Source organism: Bombina bombina, chromosome 6, assembly GCF_027579735.1.
Source record: "Bombina bombina isolate aBomBom1 chromosome 6, aBomBom1.pri, whole genome shotgun sequence".
Classification (NCBI taxonomy): Eukaryota; Metazoa; Chordata; class Amphibia; order Anura; family Bombinatoridae; genus Bombina; species Bombina bombina.
In genome coordinates, this window is record NC_069504.1 from 754765396 (window position 1) to 754790472 (window position 25077).

General features: G+C 37.0%; 1 protein-coding gene across 2 annotated transcripts in view; it reads right to left on the reverse strand.

The window, feature by feature from the left end:
- Positions 1-25077, reverse strand: part of COL5A3 (collagen type V alpha 3 chain) — a 295561-nt gene that overhangs the window by 140112 nt on the left and 130372 nt on the right. Inside the window, exons 6-12 of one of the 2 annotated variants that reach the window (XM_053718029.1) lie at positions 24607-24789; positions 20416-20547; positions 20157-20327; positions 7893-7949; positions 7767-7808; positions 7085-7147; positions 4486-4560 (exon numbers count right to left, since the gene is read on the reverse strand). In XM_053718029.1, the coding sequence (XP_053574004.1) occupies positions 4486-4560; positions 7085-7147; positions 7767-7808; positions 7893-7949; positions 20157-20327; positions 20416-20547; positions 24607-24789 (723 nt within the window). The remainder of the gene's footprint in view (positions 1-4485; positions 4561-7084; positions 7148-7766; positions 7809-7892; positions 7950-20156; positions 20328-20415; positions 20548-24606; positions 24790-25077) is intronic. The other variant, XM_053718030.1, reaches the window with a different exon arrangement.

Genomic DNA, 25077 nt, shown 5'->3' on the forward strand with positions numbered 1-25077 from the left:
TCAATAAAAATAAATTAAAAATTGTGCATTGCAAATTCTGTTAAAATGTGACTAATTAATGTTATCATTATAATTGTATGGCTTAAAGGGATAGTCTAGACAAAATTAAACTTTCATGATTGAGATAGAGCATTGTATTGGTGGATACATTTAGACACCAATCAGCAAGCGCTAACCAGCCTCTGAACCATAAATGGGCCGGGTCCTAATGTTACATTCTTGCTTTTTCAAATAAAGATACCAAGAGAATGAAGAACATTTGATAATAGGAGTTAATTAGAAAGTTGCTTAAAATTGCATGCTCTGAATCAAGAAAGTTTAATTTTGACTATCCCTTTAAGTAGTTTATATGATTAATTTAGGAAGAATATACTTCTATAACCTGAAATAACATTCCTTTGAAAGAGATGGGTACAAATATTGTGTTAGATCACATTTTAAACATAATAACCACAAAAATCTTCCACAATCTGTTACTAAAAGCTGTTACATTTATAACTGGAATGTGATCAAGTCCATAGTATGATAGTTTAAGCATGCCTGGGATTTATGTACAGCTTTTCTAGGAGCACAGACTCTTCTATAAAAAAGGTAAATGTTCAATATGACGATATTTCTTTGTACCTGTATCCTAAATATATATCTATATATTAATATATGTGCCTTGAAACTATATTTTTATTACATTTTAAAATTCCATTTTAAAATAATCTACACATTAAAATCAGTCATATAAAATACTTAGGGCAAGATTACAAATTGCACAGCAAATTAATTGCAAAAACAAAGTGCGTGTTTTGGCTTTTTCTCATTTGGGGTTGCACAGCTATTACAAGTTGCAAAATAACTTATTTTTTGCCCGCGTTGAGCCGCATAATCCAAACAGCCAAATTGCGTGCCTGTTCGTTTTTAGCAAAGAAAGAGAAAGTATACACTTATAGCACTCCTAGGTCTGTAAATGAATTAAATCTAACTGGATGATACAAATTATTCCCTAAGGAATAAGTGGAAGGGGAGAAAACAGATTACAATTAAAATATAACTTTTATTGGGTTTACGTTAAAAGTAGGAATATACTTAAAATCACTCTTAAGCACCGATTTTCCTGATGTCAGCAAATTAGTATAAGTCAAGGTTATTGCTCCTAGTACTTAGGTGTTGATTGTGGGCTGGAATAGGTGCTGCTATATACTTGTATCAGGAGACCTGATATACCAATTTATTGAAGTCCAAAGTTACTAATTCTTATGTGAGAATTAAGTATATGATATATTCTTTATATCTCAATAGTGATATATCTTAGCGTAGCCTGATTTAGATTGAATACTGGATATATAATTTTTAATATTTCTGCTTGTTGCCAAAGTGGAATTATATATACCCAATTGATTATTTGGATTCTGAATAGAATCTCTTGACTCCGCTTTAGAGTATTAGCAGTTGCCTACCTCCGGATTGAAGAGTAGGTTGTTCCCTCCATTATAACAAAAGCTAACCTTCATATATGTTTTTAAATTGTATCTGAATAATTGAGCTACAATTTTATCTTTATTGAGACAATGTATATTGTTGTAGTACTTAATAGACTTATGTGTATTGGTTTCTCTGTGATTGTGAATAACATTCGTTGCTGTTTGGTGTGCTTAAACAATAATTTCAAAGATTATATTCTTTAATCTTTGCACTTAAACTGTATGTGCTTCCGACTTGTGAATCATACACAGTTTGTATTTTATGAATGAACTTCGGTAAGATTTATCTGCTCACAGTTTCTTTAGTATTAGTTTAAATAGCTCTCTGTGATGCGGTAGTAGATAACCTTATATGTCGCAACTTTGGAGCTTATCTGATTCTATCATCACAGAAAGATTAGATACCCATCTGGATAACTCATAATATACTAGTGATTAAATAATGTAGTTTCTTAGTATGATGGAACGTATCTGTTCTCAGTGACAACAAAGTTTAAACAGATAGATGTACAAGCATTCCGCTTATTTTGTGAGTCTCCAAAATTAGATCTGAGCGTTCATTTTCAAGTGAAACCGTGGCTGACTACAGTAATTTGCGGTAGCTTAAGGCTGTCTAAAAACACAGGAGCTCCTAGGACTCCTCACCATTGCCCTATCGTCCCTAACATGTTTCGCAACTAAACGTTGCTTTTTCAAAGCAACTTGAAAATGAACGCTCAGATCTAATCAGGTGTTGAATATATGGTGCTGGTACTGAATATTATTGCAAGTACTATCTCTCCTATATGAGCTAACTTAAATTTGCAAAATATATAAAGACTTAATAATAGAACTTTGTTTGGCGTTACTGCCTAATAATTTAACTCATTTCGAGCTGTATTTGGTATACATCCACATCCATGATACCGCTTGTTGTAAGATAACTGTGTTTTACATAACTAAGGTGCACAAAATATATTTAGAGTACTATCATATTAGCTTTGGACTAGATGAGTATGTGCAGCTTGATCACGTATGCATAATTTTTGCCGTTAATACAGCTTATACAACAAAACAGTGCACAAACCTATTTCCGGGGCAATCCTGTCTGTATGCAAAGTGAAATGTACACAGATTAAGTATAATTTACTGCAAGTGTGAAATTGATATGAACATTAGGTTATAATTTTGGAGACTCACAAAATAAGCGGAATGCTTGTACATCTATCTGTTTAAACTTTGTTGTCACTGAGAACAGATACGTTCCATCATACTAAGAAACTACATTATTTAATCACTAGTATATTATGAGTTATCCAGATGGGTATCTAATCTTTCTGTGATGATAGAATCAGATAAGCTCCAAAGTTGCGACATATAAGGTTATCTACTACCGCATCACAGAGAGCTATTTAAACTAATACTAAAGAAACTGTGAGCAGATAAATCTTACCGAAGTTCATTCATAAAATACAAACTGTGTATGATTCACAAGTCGGAAGCACATACAGTTTAAGTGCAAAGATTAAAGAATATAATCTTTGAAATTATTGTTTAAGCACACCAAACAGCAACGAATGTTATTCACAATCGCAGAGAAACCAATACACATAAGTCTATTAAGTACTACAACAATATACATTGTCTCAATAAAGATAAAATTGTAGCTCAATTATTCAGATACAATTTAAAAACATATATGAAGGTTAGCTTTTGTTATAATGGAGGGAACAACCTACTCTTCAATCCGGAGGTAGGCAACTGCTAATACTCTAAAGCGGAGTCAAGAGATTCTATTCAGAATCCAAATAATCAATTGGGTATATATAATTCCACTTTGGCAACAAGCAGAAATATTAAAAATTATATATCCAGTATTCAATCTAAATCAGGCTACGCTAAGATATATCACTATTGAGATATAAAGAATATATCATATACTTAATTCTCACATAAGAATTAGTAACTTTGGACTTCAATAAATTGGTATATCAGGTCTCCTGATACAAGTATATAGCAGCACCTATTCCAGCCCACAATCAACACCTAAGTACTAGGAGCAATAACCTTGACTTATACTAATTTGCTGACATCAGGAAAATCGGTGCTTAAGAGTGATTTTAAGTATATTCCTACTTTTAACGTAAACCCAATAAAAGTTATATTTTAATTGTAATCTGTTTTCTCCCCTTCCACTTATTCCTTAGGGAATAATTTGTATCATCCAGTTAGATTTAATTCATTTACAGACCTAGGAGTGCTATAAGTGTATACTTTCTCTTTCTTTGCTAAATACGGTTTTATACACAGCACCCACATCCTGACAAATTATTAAATAAGTGTAGGAATAAGGTCATATACGCTAGTAGTGCCATTGGTTTCCTTTCAAATCTGCGTGCCTGTTCGTGTATTCCCAATAAAAGGCAATGGAGAAGACAAATAGAAAAAAAAAAACGAAAACCCTAATCTGCTGAGCAAAGCCCTTGATGTATTCTCTTTAAAAAGTGTACATGAAAATGCGAAATGTTTTTATAACGGAATATGTTCTATTTATATCTAAATAAATATTTCTCTATATATGTAATACCTGAGATCTCGTATCTTTGAGCCCTTATTAGACAGTGCTAATATGAGTGTAATGTATTTTTAAAGTGTTTCATGAAACTTTTATGATGCACAAAACTGTTAACTAAAGCCCTTTGAGTGTGAAAAGGATTGTTACGTAAAAGACGAATGCAACCGCGCAATCACAATTTTTCACAACTTTGTAATAGCTGCACAATGGAAATTGATTGCGAACAGACCATAACGTGCAACTTGTAATCTTGCCCTTAATATTCTAATACTATCATATGTCAATCATATTAGTCATTTGTTGTATTGATTTTCCATTTAAATTAAATATTACAATTAAAAGTCATGCATTATAAAATTGCAGAAAAAAACAAGTTACATGGTGTGCAGATTTGTACATTCATATTTCTGCTACCCTATGCAGATTACCCATAATTCATCAAGACTGATAGCAACTTACAGGCAGCATCACTGTGTTTCCAGGAGGTCCTGGAATACCATCTGCTCCATCAAGTCCAGGTCGCCCTGGAGGACCCTATTAAGGCAAATGAGAGTAAAAAAAAAAGAGAGATGTCAGTCACAGAGAGAGTGCTGAGGCATTCACAACTCATGCAATGACATGCAGAGAGTGGTGTTGTGCTGGAGGGGAAGTGTATGCAATTAGAGAGATCTCCTTGTCTTTTATTTCAGTTCATCACCAAAGAGATTCCTATCTCCCAGCTGAAAGTCAAACATTAACTTAACTTGCCAACTACAACGTTCTGTCTTCTTATATATTAATCTTCCTTTATGAAAACAGAAGACTACACTAATGTAATAATGCCATTAGCTAAATATTCCTTCCTCTTGTTGTTTCTTAACCATTTCAACTTATACTTCTTGGTATCTTGGTTAATGGAGAGAGAGAGAGCACTTTAAAGGGAAATTGAACTATATAAGTCCTTATCATGCACATAAAGAGCAATATTTAAATATGTTAAAAATATTTCTTGTAAAAAAAAAAGGTTCAAGCTAATTATTTTGATTTTGAAGTGAACAGGAAGTGCAACTGGGTCTTAATGACTGCTTTATTAATAGACAATGACATAGTCTAGATGTTGAGAAACATATTTTCTCAGTCAAGGGACATCCAGTTTACGAATATAAATAAATATTTAAATAAAACGTTTGACAACATTACTTTAGCGTTCCTTTAAAGAGATGGTCTAGTCAAGAGTTAACTTTCATGATCAATATAAAAAATGCAATTTAAAGCAACTTTCTAATTTACTCCTAGGGGTAGATTTAACAAACAGCAGATGCTGCTTTCTACGCCCAGCGTTTCTGGCTCGGAAGAGGCAGCGATCGTAAGACCACTGCTCCTTAACTTCTCTGCCACCTTTTAGGTGGCGGACAGCAATCATCCCGATCCGATACAATCTGGATGATTCACACCCCCTGCTAGTGGCGGATTGGCCGCCGGTGAGCAGGGGGCAGCATTGCACAAGCATTTCACTAGAATTAAGGGATGTCGGGTGGACATGATTTGCTATAGTGAATCATGTCCGCCCGGCACTTGGTAAATTAACCCTCAATTATCAATTTTTCTTCGTTCTCTTGGTATCTTTATTTGAAAAAGGAAGAATGTAAGCTTAGGAGCCAGATCATTTTTGGTTCAGTACCTGTGTAGCCCTTGCTGATTGGTGTCTAAATTTAACCACCAATCAGCAAGCACTACCCAGGGTGCTAAACAAAAAATAGGCCAGCTTTTAAGTTTACATTCTAGCCTTTTTAAATAAAGATACCAAGAGAACGAAGAAAAATTAGAGTAAATTAGAAAGTTGCTTAAAATAGCATGCTCTATCTGAATCATGAAAGTTTAATTTTGACTAGACTATAAATTACTCTTATCCCAATTTGTTCTTGTGGATTAGATAGATTGCAATAAAAGCACTTTTTTTTTTTTTAACAGAGATTCTAATTGATGAAACAGAGCAACCAAAAGGAAATCCCAATGTATAATTCCTATATTCCATATTTTTCATAATGTAAACTAAGAGTACACATTGGGGCCGAATTATCAAGCTCCAAATGGATCTTGATGCCTCTTGTTTCCGGCGAGCCTTCAGGCCTTCTAAAGACTGCTGCTCCATAACTTGTCCGTCTGCTCTGAGGCGGCAGACAGAAATCAACCCGATCGGGTTGATTGACACCCCTCGCTAGCGGCCAATTGGCAGCAAATCTGCAGAGATTTTCAATTGGTTAAAATAACTATTCAAATGGTCGCAGTTGATCATTCTAAATGAATGTTAAATGTCTGCAAAACAGTCAACATTACTTTTATTTTGACAAAAAAATTAAACAAATTCCTTTACCATAATTTTATGTTTAATATGAACTGTTGATTCTTACATATTTCATTATTAGTCTATGGAAATCATTATTTAAACTTATTATACAAGTATTATATTTGGATAGTGGATTGTGACAACATGAACATTCGTTCTTCTATTCAAATGTCAAAATACAGAGGTTCCTTAATATGTGGATGAAATCTGTTTTTGTGAATGGATAAATTAAATGACCCTACAACCCTATCTGGCTATATGTTTCTATTTATTTGTGGATATTAGGACTAGTAGAGGGTTGTCTTATATTACTGATTCCTGAACAAATTCTATTATAAACCCATTGGTGACACCTAATTGATGAGGAGGTCCACAGAAGGTCAAAACGTGTGTCTAGGGTTCAAATGTCTCAAATTAAGAGCGGGAATGGCCTGGTAATAAACATTTTTTTTGTGGGTGGGACCAGACTACTACTACTTTTAGGGCTGAAATATGCTGTTTTTTTGGGGGGAGGGGTGACTAGTTAAAGAACAAGCTATTATATCTTTGTTCATTCCCTCTTTGAACACTTTTCTCTTTAGTAATACACTCATGTAAATTATATTAAAGCAGCTCTGTTGTTATAAAGTAATTTTGTTTGTCATCTTTTATCAATCAACAAAGTAAATCATTTAAAGAATATTTGGTTGTGCAATTGATTCCGGCCATTGGAAAAATTGAAAAGTCACTTACCCTCTCGCCAGGGTCTCCAGATGGACCAGGAGGCCCTAAAGGTCCAGGTGGTCCTGGCTCTCCCTAAACAAAAAACAACACATTAAACAATGTCTAAAGAATAGCATTACACTATATTGAATTGAACTCATATTTCAGTTAACTTCATATTAATAAAAAAATTGTAAACATCATTAAAAACCCTCCATATCTCAAAGGCCATATATTTTATGAAATAACAAATACTAGACAAATTAAAACATTTATATCTATCTATAATAAATCAAAGTGTCGGTTAAATTAAAATATCTGTAATATTGCTGTGTCTGCTAAATTAAGAGAGGTAAGTGAGATGTATTTACCAAATTCTTATATTGCTGATCCAACAAAATTCATCAAACTTACTCATTAAACTAGTCAAGGGCAGCAAGAAACCCTTACTGCTCAGATATGAGATCTCTTCTAACACTAATCAAAACTGCTAAACTATGAAGTTCACTAAGATATTGAAGCTAAACAAGGGCCTAGTTTGACAATTTAATAGCAAATCATTGACCAATACATCTTGCTAGCTTTATTTTGGTAAGGTCAATTAGGGTGTCTGTACTTTCTTGAGTTTCTGTACATTAAGTATAATTTTAATACAGTAAGAGACCTCATTAAATCACAGTAGTAAAAATAGTCTGTAAAAGATGAAACTTACTGGGTACCCAGGATTTCCTGGAGGTCCTTCAATAAGGGTACCCTGCAATAAAGTAGAAATAATATTTATGATTAATCACATCTTGACCAAGCATAAATAATTCCTATTATGTAAATCTATACTCACAGGTTCTATAATAGCTGGCTCTCCTTTCTGCCCTTTCATACTCAGCTCTTCAGTTCCCTAAAGCATAAAAAAAAGAAATTAAGATTTGTTTGTAATCACAACATTCACATCAATATTTAGTGATGAAATATAGAATGGTCAAGTCTTACAGATCTGCAGCCTACTTTTGATCCTCTTAAATTCACCAGGCTGCTAATTATAGCCAGGTGAGAGTACAGACTATTAAGCAGATACATGTTTGTGAACAGGCAGCAGTGAATGTTTATGATTGTCCTAAAATCATAGGACTCAACGAGATCATAAAGATTCAGAGCACCTAGTAAACTTTTGAAGAGAAATTCTGGTAGTGAAAATCAAGCCCTTGTTATAGATCATCTAGGTGAATTGCCTACAAAAATAGATTGCTGTAAATATTAAACTAATAGAACCCATCAATGAAACACTGATAACATTAAAAGAATGAATATAACTAAACACTGAGATGAAAGGGACATAGCTTGGGTACTCAAATGCATAGCAGTTCAATTCAAATCCGGTTAAAATTATTTTGCAATAATTTGTATTTGTAAAATTGCCTTTTCGGGAAGTTATCGCTGCTTCTTGTGCATAGAAATTACAGCTGTATCTAAGAGCATGAGCAAGTGTAAAATGCATTTGCACTATTCCTACTGTTGTACCTTAAGGGCACTGCTGCAATATATCATCTTGCCTGATATTACCTTATTTCTTAGTGTATATTATCCCAGCAAAGAGTTTTTATAAAATTATATAACATTACATTAGCCAAACTTTGTAAATCATAATATTCCCTTTTTATTTTGTAAAAATACCGCTGTTTTACAGACCCGCTCTCTGTACTCTGCTGAGCGGGTCTGTTGTTTTTACTGAGCGCATCGGGCCAGCTGTATAGTCACAGCCCGGCCCGACCGCGCCATTAGACACAGTGCAGCTCGCTCCCGCTGTCAGACAGAGCAGGAGCGAGCTGCACTGTGTCTAATGGCGTGGTCGGGCCAGGCTGTGACTATACAGCTGGCCCGATGCGCTCAGTAAAAACAACAGACCCGCTCAGCAGAGTACAGAGAGCGGGTCTGTAAAACAGCGGTATTTTTACAAAATAAAAAGGGAATATTATGATTTACAAAGTTTGGCTAATGTAATGTTATATAATTCTGCACTATGTGCAGAATTATATAACATTATTTTTAAGGTTTACTGACCCTTTAAGAAAAAGGAACTTGCTGAAATCTCAAACACATTGCAAAAATCTGTTATGTGTATTAAACTGACATATTATTGCAAATGTTTTCTCTTCCTTTTGTTGTTGAGATTGTAGATTAATATACATGAGTAATAATAATAATAATAATAATAAATTATAATAACAGATTATCATGTGATTAAATCAGAGAAAGACTAAAGTTACTCGACAATGACCCAGGTTACAAGTGCTAATTATTTTGCGATCAAGTTAAAAATGATCGCATCCAGATTTTTTTTAAGAAAAGTATAAATACGTGTAATACTTTATTTTAATATGTTTTTGAGGTGTTTGGTCATTTTTTTTTAACACTTACACTTCACTTCAGGTCTGAGTGATGAGGGCCGTACTAACCCTTTTCTGGTAAATGTGATTTACCATAGACTTGTAATATCAAGTTGTGCCCTAATGTTAGCGTGATCCAACAATACTGCTCATTGCGCCCTGCGCTATCATTTTCACTTGTAATCTAGCCCAATATAAACAAAGTATTTTTTTATTCCTTATATTATATTTGTCCTAGAATTCCAACCTGTTCAATATTTTTTCTAAGTCTTCAAATTTCTGTAGTTATATCAGAGAATAAGAGATTTTCACATTTATAAAATTATTTTTTCCCTTGGATTATTACAATTTGATAGAGACTGACAATTCAAAGAATTGCACACCATTTTAAAGTCAACATAATTTAAGACTTTGAGGGAACTTGTACATTGTATTGCCATCCATATGTAAGAGCAGCATTTAAAGGGACAGTCTACTCCAAAATGTTTATTATCTAAAATGATACATAATCCCTTTATTACCCATTCTCCAGTTTTTCACATCCAAAAGGGTTCTATTAATATACCTTTTACCTCTGTGATTATTATTGTATCTAAGCCTCTTCTGTCAGCCCCCTTATCATATGGCTCTTTATTTATTATCTACTGACTTGCATTTTAGCCAGTTAGTGCAGTGTCATGCACAACTCCATGAGAGTGAGCTCAATGTTATCTATATTGCACACATGAACTATCAGTCTCTTGTTGTGGAAAAACTAATAAAAAAGCATGTGATAATAGGCTGTCTGTAGTGGCTTAGAAACAGGCAGACATTTAGAGGTTTAAAGGTTATAAAGACTGTCCCTTTAATGTTATTTTTCTGCCTGAAAATGTGACGTACAAGCTAATGAAATTTAGAATGAAACTAATACAGCATTCAGTAAAAGTTGCTTACTTCCTATTAATGCGAATTGATTGAGCTGTAGTAGGATGTATCAGCCAATAAGAAATTGGTAGAACGTACACAAATGATACTGCTGAATTAGCTTCAGGCTACATTTGAACAGCTTTTACTTTATATTTTTTTAGGAAAAATAGTCTAGCATGTTAAAATGTTAAATGTTCTTTCATAGGAATAGGTTTACTCTTTGACCAATGGTAGCAATAGGTACTCCCAAGATGGTCCACACAGTCCTCCATAACATATGGGATTAATACCCAAGCCGATAGTCTATGTTACAGAAAGGGAAGAACTATTTTTTTTGTTCAGTTCATTTTAAGCCAACACTGCGGCCTGAAGGACTTTCCTGCCAAAAGCTGTTTGCAAAGAAACAAAACCTCAAAGAAATAAAACTCTGAAAAAAGTATGCAGAGAAGACATGTTGCAGCTTTGTGAATCTGCTCTAAAGATGCATTATTTTTAAAAACCCAGAATGCTCGTAGAAGAGCTGAATACATCTAGGAGGTGACTTTCCCGCCTTCAAGTAACTCCTGTGAATAACTTATATGATCCAAGAGGCCAGCACTACCCTAGTACCCTAAATTAGCTTTCTGCCCCTTACAAGCCCCAGAGTATTCAAAAAACAAACTAGAAGTTTGCCTGAAATCTTTAGTAGCTTGGAGATAGAACTTTAATGCATTGGCTACCTCAAGATTATGTAAGAGCCGCTACATAGAGTTCACAGGATCTGAACACAATGAAGGAACAACCATTTCTTGATTGCTGTTTTCTTTGGAAACTACATTAGAAGGAAATTCATATTTAGTCCTTGTGAATAATTAGAAATGGAGATCACAACACAAGATTAACAACTCAGAAACTCTCCTTGCTAAAGAGATTGCTAATAGTAAGAGCACTTTACAAGGTAAAAGTAGATATCAATGGAATGCATTGGTTAAAAAAAAAGAATATTGTCATGCAGTGAAAAGTAGATTTGGATTTGAGGGTGGAGAAATAGGAATCACAATTGGCCTAATTAATAACCAAATCCGAGAAACCTGTATGTCTCAAAACTAGGAATTCAAGTTTCACACCATTAAATGTAGAGATTAGAGATCCAGATGAAAAAGAGAACCTTGAGACAATGAGGCCAATTTAACAAAGGTCTTGCGGACCTGATCCGCAAGTGCGGATCAGGTCCTCAAGACCTTGCTAAATACAGAGAGCAATATGCTCTCCGTATTCAGCATTGCACCAGCAGCTCACAAGAGCTGCTGGTCCAATGCCGCCCCCTGCAGACTCGCGGCCAATCAGCCGCCAGCAGGGGGTAGTCAATCAACCCAATCGTACTCGATCGGGTTGAATTGTTGCGATTCCTCAGAGCAGGCGGACAGGGTTATGAAGCAGCTGTCTTTAGACCGCTGCTCCATAACTTGTGTTTCTGGTGAGTTTGAAGACCTGCCAGAAACACGGCCCTTTAAGCTCCATTTGGAGCTTGATAAATAGGCCTCAAAAGGTCTTGTCTCAGAGGAAGAAGCCATAGAGAAGAAGAAACATCTGCACTATATCTGCATACTAAGTTCTGTGGAGTCAAATTGGAGCAATTAATATTACTGATGTTGACTCCTGTTTGGTTCAAGTATGATTCCTGGAAAAAGGTATGCTAGATGAACGTCCCATGGACACACCAAGGCATCTATTAGTAGAGCCTTTGGATCTTTAGATTTCGCACAGTAGCTTGGAAGCATGGGATTATTATTATTATTATCATTTTTTGTATAGTGCCACCAAATTCTGTAGCGCTGGGTACAGTGATAGGGGTATACAATGACAAGGATTTGTGATAAAATACAAAACATTACAAAACTAAATAAATCTAGTACAGGAGGAAGAGGGCCCTGCTCTGGAAAGCTCACAGTCTACAGGTTTAGGGTGCAGAGACATAAGGTTGGGGGTAGCTTGTCACATCAGTTGTAGTTGCAGCAGTGGGTTAGGCAGTTCATGTATTAGTTTGGTTAGGATGAGAGGTAGAGGATAGATTGGTGGGTTTTCAAGGAGCATCTGAATCCATACAAGGTTGGAGACAGGCTTATGGAGCGGGGTAGAGAGTTCCAGAGGACAGAAGTAGCATGTGCAAAGTCTTGGAAACAGGAGTGGGACGTAGCGATAACAGGAGTGGAGAAACGAAGGTCAGAGATTGATCGAAGAGGACGGGATGGGGAATATTTCACGATAAATGAGGAAATATATTTGGGAGTTAGACTGTTAAGTGCTTTGTAAGTTAGGGTTAATAATTTAAATTGTATTCTGGAGTGTATGAGAAGCCAGTGTAGAGACTGGCAGAGTGGAGCAGCTGATGTAGATCGGCGACTTAGGTGGATGAGTCTAGCAGAAGCATTCATAATAGATTGGAGGGAGGAGGCCATTTAGAAGTAGATTGCAATAATCAATGCGTGACAAAATGAGGGAATGAATAAGTATTTTTGTAGTTTTTTTGAGTAAGAAAGGGACGAATTCTGGAAATGTTGTGTAGGCGTGAATGGCAGGATTTGGTAAGTGCTTGTATATGTGGGTTGAATGTGAGTTCTGAGTCAAGTGTAACCCCAAGACAGCGGACCTGGGGTAAGGTGTTTAAAATAGAGTCTCCAACTGTCAGAGAAATGTCAGGTGTTGGATGTCTTGAAGAGGGGGGAATAAGAAGCAGCTCAGTTTTGGACAGATTGAGTTGGAGGTAGTGTGAAGACATCCAAGAGGAAATTGCAGAGAGGCAGTTGGAAATCTGGTTGAGTAAAGAGGGAGAGATATCAGGAGAGGAAAAATAGATTTGGGTATCATCAGCATATAAGTGGTACTGGAATCCAAAGGAAACTATATGTTTTCCAAGGGAGGATGTATAGAGAGCGAAAAGCAAGGTACCCAAGACAGAGCATTGCGGTACTCCAACTGAGAGAGGCATAGGATCATAAGATATGTTGTTAAAGGAAACTGAAAACAAGCGTTTTGAGAGATAAGAGGCAAACCAAGAAAGGGCTGTATCTCAGATGCCAAACAAATGTAGTATTTTAGGAAGTAGAGAATGCTCGACTGTGTCAAAAGCAGTAGACAGGTCAAGAAGAATTAGTAAGGAGTAGTGGCCTTTTGCATTAGCTGATAACAGGTAATTTGTTACTTTAGTAAAAGCCGTTTCTGTTGAGTGTTTAGGGCGGAAACCAGATTGTAGTGGATCAAGTAAGAGTTAGTTGTGAGAAGTGGAGTTAGCTGATTATAGATCAGTCATTCCAATAATTTTGAAGCAAAGGGAAGTAAGGAGACCGGTTGATAGTTAGAAGGGGTGAAAGGGTCAAGCAAGGGCTTTTTTATGATCTGTATGATTTACACAAGCTTGAATGTATCAGGAAATGTGCCAGCAGTGAGAGATTGGTTAAAGAGATGAGTTAGGGTAGGGGTTAGTGAAGCAGAGAGAGAGGGAAGAAGTTGTGAAGGAATAGGGTCAAGTGGGCAGGTTGTGAGCTGAGCCAAGGATAGGAGTACAGAGACTTCCTCCTATGTCACAGGAGGGAAGTAGCATAGAGTTTTGTTAATAGAAGGGGTGGGTAGGATTGCTGGGTTTGAGGGGTGTGGGGTGCAGATATCTTTTCTAATGGTGTCACTTTTATTTTTGAAGTGATCAGCAATCTGAGCAGTGAGGTTGGTAGTGGGCAGGGGTGCAGGTGGACATAGAAAGGAGTTAAAGGTTGAGAACAGCTTTCTGGGGTTGGATGCGTGAGATGACACAAGGGAGGAGAAATAGACTTGTTTGGCCAGGCTGAGCACAGAGTTGTAGGACTTAAGGATGAATTTATAATGCCAGAAATCAGTACAGGTGCGTGATTTCCTCCACTGCTATTCAGAAGCCCATGAACATCGCTGAAGATATCTGGTCTGTTTGGTGTGCCACGGGTTGCCATTGAGTGATTGATGCACGTCGAAAAGTGGAGGGAGCAGCTTTGTTACATGTTGATTTTAGTGCCAAATTATACTGTAAAGCCACAAGGTTTGGGCAAGAGAGGGATACAATGTTGGAGAGCAGAGGATTCAGTTGAGTGGAAAAGTCTGTGAGATCTAAGTAATTTAAATTCCTGCAAGGTAGCAGTTTTTCAGGGGCTTGCAAAGATGTAGTAGCTAGAGTAAGAGAGAAAGTAGATGGTGGTCAGAGAGAGGAAAGGGGAAGTTAAGGAAGTTGGAAACGGCACAGAGATGAGTGAAAACTAAGTCTATGGAGTTGCCTTCACAGTGGGTTGGAGATGTTGTCCACTGGGAAAGGCCAAAAGAGGTGGTAAGGGATAGAAGTTTAGAGGCAGCAGGCATGTTAGGATTATTAACGGGTATGTTGAAGTCCCCTAAGATGAGTGAAGGGACATAACAAGAGAGAAAATGTGGAAGCCAGGCTTCAAAGTGGTCCAGAAAGAGTGATGCTGGGCCAGGGGGCCAATAGATAACTGCAACACGAAGAGCTACAGGGGAGAAGAGGCAGATAGCATGAACTTCAAAAGATGAGAAGGAAAGAGAGGGGGGTGAAGGAATGCAGTGAAAGGTACTATGTGGAGACAGGAGAATTCCTACTCCCCCTCCTTGTTTGTCACCTGGTCTGGGAGTGTGAAGTGTAGGCTGCCATAGGACAGAGAGGCTACAGCAGTTGTGTTAGAGGAGGAAAGCCAAGTTTCAGTGAGGGCTAACAGGTTAGGTGAACTTGAAATAAATAGGTTATGAATATTGCTTATTGCAGAGCGTGCATTCCAAAGGGCACAAGATAATTGGGGTGTACTAACAGAGGTGCAGTTAATGAGGTTTAGAGGGTTACATGGGCAAAGTGTATGAGGTGCCATTTGTGGTAGTGAATTGAGGGAAGCAGAGGGTGGACCTGGGTTAGGTGAGACATCCCCAGCTGCAAGAAGAAGAAATATGGTGAGCGAAAGGAGATGAGAATGTGTCTTATGCAAGTGTTTAAGTTTAGAATCAGTGAAGCATAGCTGGCTGAGGGATGTGAGATAGGAATAGAGTTCATGTGTGTTGTAGAGTGGGGAAGGTAGAAGAGTAGGAGAAATATGAATTGTCTAAGTGCTGTTTGTGAAAGGAAGAGCTGTGACTTTAAGGAGAAGGGAGGAAAAGGTTAATGCAGACATTAGAAAGTGTAGAATGTTTGTAGTTAATTTAGGGAGATTGAAATGCACTTGTTTATGTGTTGTCCCCTCCTTTGGTTGGATTTAAATGAAAGGTCATCAGATCTATGTCCTGTAAGTCCATTTTGATCTCCAAGTGATTGAAAATGTCCTTATGGAGAGACCACTCTCTTGAATGGACCGATAGACGGCTGAGATGATCCACCTCCCAGTTGTTCACACCTGGTATGTGAACTGCCAGTTGTTCACACCTGGTATGTGAACTGCCAATAGCAGCAAAGAGTCCTCTCTGCCTAAGAGAGTTTTACACACTTCCTGCATAGCCAGTGGACTGCAGATATCCCCCTTTATAAATTATGTAGGACACCGCTAAGATGTTATCTGACTGGAAATGGATAATCTTTTCCACCTTCAATAGGGGTCAGACTGCCCCCTAGCCAGACAGACTGACGAAGGATCAAGGGTCAAGACAGATTTGACTGATGGAAAATACAAAGCAATCCGTATGCCAAATGTAAATAATTCTTTGACCACCAAGGTAGCAAGCCATTAAAGGGGTCTCAAGTGAAAATGGGGCAAAATAAACTGCGTCTGAAGTAGCTACAATAAGTCTCACGCCATCATGCCCTAAGCTACCGACTTAAGGTAGTTCATGGTAGGAAGAGACACACCCTCTGAATCCTACATTGTGAAGTTCCGTCAGGAAACTAGATGCATAAGGATTGAGTCTAATATGACTCCTGTAGAAGAATATAATGAGCCTTTGGGGTACATTAATACTCCAACCATGGTCTTGAATGAAGACAGAAACTGGAAAGTATGAGCAATAGCTATTAACATGAAATAAACTTGCACTAGTATGTCATTCAGATAAGGAGCAACTGAAATGTCCTGATTCTGAGCACTGGCAAGAGGTCATCCAACACGGGTGGTAAACTGGCAAAGTTTCGCAGATATACAAACCTCAGGAACTGAAAGTAATCCCTGTGTATAGGGATATGCAGCTAAGAATCCTAGAGGTCTATACTAGCCATGAATTGACCCTTTTGGATGAAGGGTAAAAACAGTGAGGAATGTTCCCATTATACAAGTGGGAACCCTAACCTACAGACTTAGGGATGTTAAATTCAGGACAGGACCATAAATCCCTTTGGGCAATGAACCAATTGGGGTAAAAACTCTTTACCTTGAGGTTACACAGGTACTGGGATTAATTATTTCCTTATCCTTCAAATCCTTTTATAAAGGCTGCCACCTCCGAAGGATCTTTGGCAAAATGAGATAAGACTGATGGTCAATAAGGAGGACTCTGCTTCAAAGAAAGCAAAACTCTCCATCTCTTAAAGGACACAGATAATCAGTCTGGATATCCAAACTATTTGTCCTTATGGATCAAAAAAATATATTAATTTATGTCATGTATGGATTTAATAAACTTTGTGTAAGTATGAGCTGTGGTATACATGTGCCTACTTAAGCATTTGCACATATTTATACTGTCATATAGCCTTATGGACTAGAGGAGCTCCACATATAGATCAACAGGTACACATTAGATACTTGTAAATCCATGTCTAGAATAAGCATGAAATTATTAATGCTCAGTGTCTACACCAATAGACCTTATATCTAATGGATCTCCAATGTTCAGTATCTGCATGATAGAACTATATGCATAGATATAAATTACACTTAATATATGTATAAAAGAGATACCAATAGATCTTATCTCAAAAGGATCTCCGCTGTTGAATTAAAATACAAATAAATCCTGCAAAACTGCATTTGAAAATAAACCTGCAGACTACAATGCATGAATAGTATATCCCTAGAGGGTATATACTATAGGATTGTCTACACTAATAGCATAGGACATGTTATGTCTTGCATATCTACAGAGACAGGGTTCTGCCTATGTAAAATGCATTATTTCTGCTGAACATGCAGTTCACATCCATAGCTTTTAGCTATTTGTATATCCCAATAGTATACAGAACCTGCTTGATGTGCATTACTACAAACAATATTCCAACAAGCACGAAATTTACACCAGTATAAAAAACTATCTGTTTACATCCCCTGGTAATAGTAGGAGTACAATGCTTAATAAATTATTATTAATAGCACAGATAGTCATAACAAATAGTAATAGCACAATATGTCATTTTCAGTACAATTAAAAATTGCACATATTATAGGAAAATTGGGTAAACTGTAGATCACATAAGAATGTGCTGTGGTGTACAGCTGCCTAAGGGTCCTTGCAAAAAAACACCTGCCTATAGGATGTTATCAAATCTGAATCTTTAGGTTATCAGCACAAGAAATATTTTGCACAAGGAGACTAAGTAAAATCCCCAGATTTACACTTATGCTTATTTAGATCGGGGACAGCCACTAAACAAACTTTCACTATTTTGCCAATGTTATTTTTAGCAGCTCATATGTAAGCAAAATTTGAGATATATAATTCTCATAGATTTGAGTGACCTGGCATACTGGAACATATTTGCAAAATAAACATATATATGTAGACAGAGAGATATCAGAAACTGATTCCTAAATAGATATCAGTGGGGACAGATTCATTTTGTTCCACTTTTAACTTAAAATAAAATATACAATGACACTGTGTATAAGTATTAGTACAGACAATACCTGGTAGAGAGCCCTCTACACTAAGTTTACACTCCTTCAGACACTTCAATTATCTCTCAGCGCAGAAACCACTACAGCCCCTATATATATTATATAGCCCTTAATTCCCTTATGGCACCTCCTGTATGGGTACTCACCCCTTTTAAAGACTGGTAGGCATTGAAAATAAGTTTAGAATCTGTCCCAAACTGTTGAAGTAAAAAATCAGTTGCTGAAGCTCAAGATTGGTAGAGAAAAGCCAATGTTCACATATCATAGTAAAAACACTTTTGGTTATTTTTTTATAAATAATTGTCCACCAAGCATAATAACACCTTAAAAATGAAAAAACATTGGTCCCCAGCCTAACTGGAGCCTCCTCTATAAAACCACATATTGCACTAAGCAAATGCAGGTATTCTGAAAGGGCCATACACCTAAATAAGAAAACTACCCCCAAAAACACCCACAGAGTTGCCAGAGTGCTTAAAATGGTCAGAGGCTTCCCTAATAATGTTCCCAATGATGATAGAACCATTAGGGACCTGATAGGGAGAAAACATTGTGTCATGAGGAGAGCAGGTTAAGTCCACTGGCTATGCTGTACCTGTGTCAGAGTACCTACACATAGCCTCTGGGTTGTGTGTGTGTTGTGTGTATCACATACCTTATGCAGCACCCCTCCCCTGGCTTACCCCACATGTCAATCGTAATGAAGCTGCTGCAGTATCCAGTAGAGAGACCATCCAGTGCAGGTATTGAGTACTGCAGAGGATTGCAGTATGAAATAACTGATTCCCTCAGGGGGAGGCTAGGGACACGTTTCCATGATGCCTCAGGGTAGTTATGGCTGAAGGTCCATTAAGGAAATTCTTTGCACATAACTGGGTATTCCTATGTCCCTCTTTCATTCACCTGCTGCTCTTTGTAAATAATACTCCACAGGGACTCTGGGTCTCACATAGGTCTGATCCCCCAATTAGTAATCCATAAGCAAGTAGCTGGAACAACCTCTATTCTCAACCATCTCCTATGAGGCCAAGAATAAAACTAGAGAGAGATGGTAGGTGGGAATGATTTTAAGATCCTCCTAGTGGTGTGAAATACATCCTATATGTTATGGAGGACTGTGGACCATCATCATTTTATGATAGAAATAACTGGTTTTACTCATTGAAACCACCATCCTTAATACAATTTTAAGTACCTACATACAGAACTTAATTGGGGAAGTTACGGCAATGTTTTAGCGAAACAGATTCAAGTTGAAGGCATGCAGTTTTGCATTACCCTCTTTTAGCTTTATTTTTGTAAGAAAGATAAGCTGTTTTTACTGATTGAAACCAACATTCTTAATGGAATTTTCAGTACCTAAGTATTGGCATTTGTGTATAGAGAGAGATGAGATAAGCAGTTCTGATCTTCCTGCAAACTCAGACCATTTAATGGCAATGTACTCGAGAACAATGGGTGTTGGTTTCAATGAGCATAACCAGCTATTTAAAATACAAAAAATAAACGTAAAGGAGCATTTTTTTAAAAAATTTTTTAGTATGCATTAGATGGTTCAACAAGGCACTAAAGACACATTAAAGGGAAACAAATTATACAGTTCAGTGTCCCTTTAATTATGTAACAATTCTCATAAACTAAAGTATACTAATACTGTGTATTTCAAAATGGATTTTATCAAAGATACATAGAATGGCATTTATCATTACACCAGCATTTCTTGTAAACTGCTGGTGCAATACCGCCCACTGCAGATTCGCGGCCAATCGGCCGCTAGAAGGGGTTGTCAATCAGCTTGCGTGGAAACAAGAGGAACAGGGGCCATTCAGCCCTTGTTAAATAGACCCCATAGACTCTTTAAATACGTTTGTGCCCAATGATGCCACTAAATAAATGACTATAAAGAGTCCAGTGCAGTCTCTAATTTCTTTGTTCTATAAAAACGTATAAAATCTTAAGCAGAATAATGAAGACAGCTTCTAATGTAGATCTTACCTCTTGTGTTACCACTTCCCCTTGTTCCACAGGGCCATAACGTTTCCTTTCACGCCTCTCATAATCATCCTCATCATCATCATCATCATCATATTCTCTTATCTCATAATCATTTTCTCTTTCTCTATTCTGATCTTCATCTTCTTCAGGAACATACTCCTCCGTTATGCCCTGGGTTGGGAGTTTATTGAGTCAATTGAATATTTTTAGGTCTGAATTATCTCTTCTTAAATATATATGATGTACAAATATATATTACCTCATAATCTGTCAAAATGGTGTCATTTAGGGATTCCTCAATATCATCAGGAGATGGTGTATAATAATCAGGAAAGTCCTCGTCTGTTAAAAATGGATCTTCAGTGGGACGTACCTTGGTCTTGGGCTCTGTCTTGGGTGATTTTAATAAAACAAACGCATTAGTTTCTTAAATAGATGAAGATACAAGCTGGGTGATTTCTTGAAAGAGTGTTGGACACCTCATACAAATTTAATTAAAAAAATATATATTTAAAAGTAACAATTGTTGTCTACTCTTAGAGATTCTATTTCCTTTTTTAGAATAATCTATAATGTTTATAGTCAGTTCAATTGAATATGCTATTTATTTGGGAAGTATACATTTATATTGCTTCTGTGTTATTGAGTACTAATTGTGTAAACAGAATCATTAACATGACTTAACTGGAAACAACATGGAGTACAGTCATGGAATTCTCATTGATTTTCCAAAATTAAAAAAACCCAAAATGGTCTAATTGTTGGTAACAAATTAATGGAGAATATTATCATCTTCCTGTTTTACGTTTCTGTTCATTACATTCAAGGGACATTAAACACTAAACAAATACTAGCTAGAATGATGCATTCAAAGGAAAGATTAGTCTGAGAATAACATGTAGATGTAGTTTTTTAAACTTTCATTAGCTGTTTAAATATTGACAAAATAAGTGTTAAGTTTAAGGGGCTGAATTATCAAGGGCCGAATGGCCCCTGATCCCCCTGTTTCCGCGCGAGCCTTCAGGCTCGCCGAAAACAGAAGTTAAGAAGCGGTCTTAAGACCAACTGCTCCTTAACTCGTCCGCTGCCTCTGAGCGGCGGACAGCAATCAGCCTGATCAAATACGATCGGGTTGATTGACACCCCTGCTAGCAGCCAATTCGGCCCCTAAGTGCAAACACTGGGAACTGCCATGTTGTAACTTAGGTTACCTTTTCTGCTGTGGCCAATGAGGGTCAGTTATAAATAGGTCACTAGAGTGTGCAGCCAATGGCTGTGTGGAATATAACAGTGTTTTGCACTTCCATTTCTAACAGGAACTGAAAAACTCACAATTTCAGAATGGAATTACAGGAAAAGTGAGTTTTATTTATATATATATATATGATTTATCAATTTATATTACCATCTCAAAGTGTGTAATGTCCCTTTAAACTGTAATGAGATGACAGGTTCATGATTCTCAAGGTTTATCTTTCAGTTTATTTAAATAGCCTATCAACTAAGGTGTTGCTTTTTGCTTACCAGTTCACAACAATTTCCTTGTTGAAATCACCCAGCTTTAAATAAAACAGAAAATGGATCTGTGGACGGTGTTGATGGTGAAATATGATGAGATGATTTTTGGCAATAGCAGTGGGAATTCTCATGCTTTTATTTTGAATAGTTAGTGCCAGCATTTAGCATGGGAAACAGATGTCAAAGGTTGTAAAATATTGTGTTATGGGTTTCAGCAAATGTGGTGATAAATCATACTTCTGATTAATTCTGTTTTATTTTATTAGCACTTAACTGTTACAATAAATGTGAGATATGGGGATTATCCATAAAAAAACTCTGGAGAAATTCTCCAGAACAGAATCTAAACCTAAGCAAGTCATTCAAGATTATTTTTGTCAGTAATTAACTACCTGTCTTAAGGTTCAGATATACTCAGATATACTCAGATTTTTGTGCCTCATTGGCAGGGTTGGACAATAGTATTATAGGTAATTTATGCAAAGTCTCATCACCTTTTAATGCCTCCTTATAATGGAAAAAATAGGAGAATTGTTTGTAAAGAGGCAATAAAATCCACGCTAAAATCATCCAATCACTTATTTGTGGCATAACAAGTAAAGACATTGGCCCCTATTTATCAACGGTCTTGCTGACCTGATCCGACAGTGCGGATCAGGTCCGCAAGACTTCGCTAAATGCGGAGAGCAATACGCTCTCCGCATTTAACATTGCACCAGCAGCTCACAACGCTGCCCCCTGCTGACTTGTGGCCAATCCGCTGCCAGCAGGGAGGTGTCAATCAACCTGATCGTACTCGATCGGGTTGATTTCCGGCGATGTCTGTCTGCCTGCTCAGAGCAGTCAGACAGGGTTATGGAGCAGTGGTCTTTAGACCGCTGCTTCATAACTTGATAAATATGGGCCAGTGGGGACGATTTACGATGCTACAAATGCAGCAGTTTCCGCCCAAGCCTTCAAGCTCGCCGGAAACAAAAGTTAAGAAGCAGCGATCGTAAGACCGCTGCTCCTTAACTCATCCGCCACCTTAACTCACCCCCTGCTAGCGGCCAATTGGCCGCAAATGTGCAGGGGCGGCATTGCACAAGCATTTCACTAAAAATGCCTGTGTAATGATAAATGCCGACAGCGTATGCTGTCGGAATTTATCGATGTTGGGCGGACATGATCCACTACAGTGGATCATGTCCTCCCGACACTTGATAAATCAGCCCAATTGTATTATTACTTACTCAGTTTATTTTATCTGTAAAACATTAAAGGGATATGAAACCCATTTTTTTTCTTTCATGATTCAGAGCAAGCAATTTTAAGCAACTTTCTAATTTATTCCTAATATCACATTTTCTTCATTCTCTTGGTATCTTTATTTGAAAAATAATTAATAATATGAGTAAATTAGAAAGTTCCTTAAAATGGCTTGCTCTATCTGAATCATAAAAGAAAAATATTGGGTTTTATATCCCTTTAAGCAACATTTAGATATTGGGGCCTATCTATCAAGCTCCGAATGGAGCTTGAGGGCCCGTATTTCTGGCCAGCCTGCAGCCTCGCCAGAAACAGCAGTTATGAAGCAGCGGTCTAAAGACTGTTGCTTCATAACCCTGTCCGCCTGCTCTGAGAAGGCGGACAGGAATCGCCACTATTCAACCCGATCGAGTACGATCAGGTTGATTGACAATCCCCTGCTGGCGGCCGATTGGCCGCGAGTCTGCAGAGGGCGGCGTTGCACCAGCAGCTCTTGTGAGCTGCTGGTGCAATGCTGAATACGGAGAGCGTATTGCTCTCCGCATTCAGCGATGTCTGTCGGACCTGATCCGCACTGTCGGATCAGGTCTGACAGACATTTCATAATTCGGCCTCTATGGCTGTACAAACTCTAAGCTTCTTAATCTACATCCAATACATAATTTTTAAATTTCACTTGAGGAACTTGATAGAATAAATTAAAATTAAAAATTAAAAAAGCAACAATTTGGGGGAAAGCATATGTGGAAGAGTACCAATGAATGGACTATAATTTGCTCACAATGTAGGTAGACAAATAGTTGACATTGAAAATATAATATTTACAATATATATATAAAACTTTCTTTGATATTTTAGTAGGACTTTTGAAATAGAATCTTCAATAGCTTATGAAGAAATACAAAATGATTGTGGGTAAATGTATCTATATGTTATGTTAGTTTGTTGTTTGTTAGTTTCTAATTAAAATGATCATACATTATTCCCTTGCAAGGCTGCTTCCTCTAGATTTCGGGTAAAATTTCAAAATAAACTGCAGACTGAAAGTCAATGCGGTTCAGGAAACTTAAAGTGATGGTAAAAAGTGTACAACAAACACTAGGATTTACAATCACTAAAAATAAACATTATTTTTTCTCATTGTTTTGTAAAAAAACTATGTTAAACTCACTCTATCTGTAAGGAAAGAAAATCGCTAACACAGTGCTCCCGGCCGTCCCGTCTTGCTCCAATGAGGTGACGTTTCCACCTCTAAACCAATAGCCATGCTAGGATGTTGACATGCATGGCTATTGGTCTAGAGTTCGAAAGATCGCCTCAATGAAGAAAGTGCTGTGCCGTGGGTGGCCGGAGGCGCTGTGTTAGTAATCTATTTTCCTTACAGATAGGGTAAGTTTAGCATCATTTTTTTTTAAAAACGATGAGAGAAACTAATGTTTATTTTTAGTGATGGTAAATCCTAGCGTTTGTTATACGCTTGGGTTTACCATTACTTTAAATACATTAACATAGCTTTTAATCAATGAAGTTAGCATTAGATGAGATAATGAATGATAAATGATGATGAATATGGAAGTTATGTCACACTGTTAATGAACACTGCAAACCACATACAGCTGAGAAATTGCTGCAGACATTAAGCAAGCATATCAGTGTTATGATGTGAAACTGTGATTGCAGTTACCATAACCACAGTTACCGCCTGGGTGACAGTTGATGTTGGAAATCCATCGGTAAATGCCACAACAGTGCTGAATACAGGGCCTGTCTGCTCAGCTACATATTTTCTCTTCTTTTTGCCCTTCCTATCCTTTTTTTTACCTTTGCCTTTTCTGCCCTTTTTTCGAGGGGCAGTTTCATTGGTGCTCTGTAGGTCCAAGAGCGGCATTAGAAAGAAGAAAGTATAGAGAAGATTATTTTTTGGCCATAAATAATAAGTCATAATAACAAATAATAAGAGATGTTCAATGAATAACTCCATTCATTCATTAATAGCTACATTTACTGAAAATGGTAACAGAGACTGCTATAAGTTATTGTAGAACTGCAGGAACTTCTAGTGAAGAGAAAAATTGCTATGTTTGAAACAACGGAGAAGTTGCATTGTGATAAGTATTTTCAGGAACAAAAATACTTTCAAAAAGGGAAGTAGGGG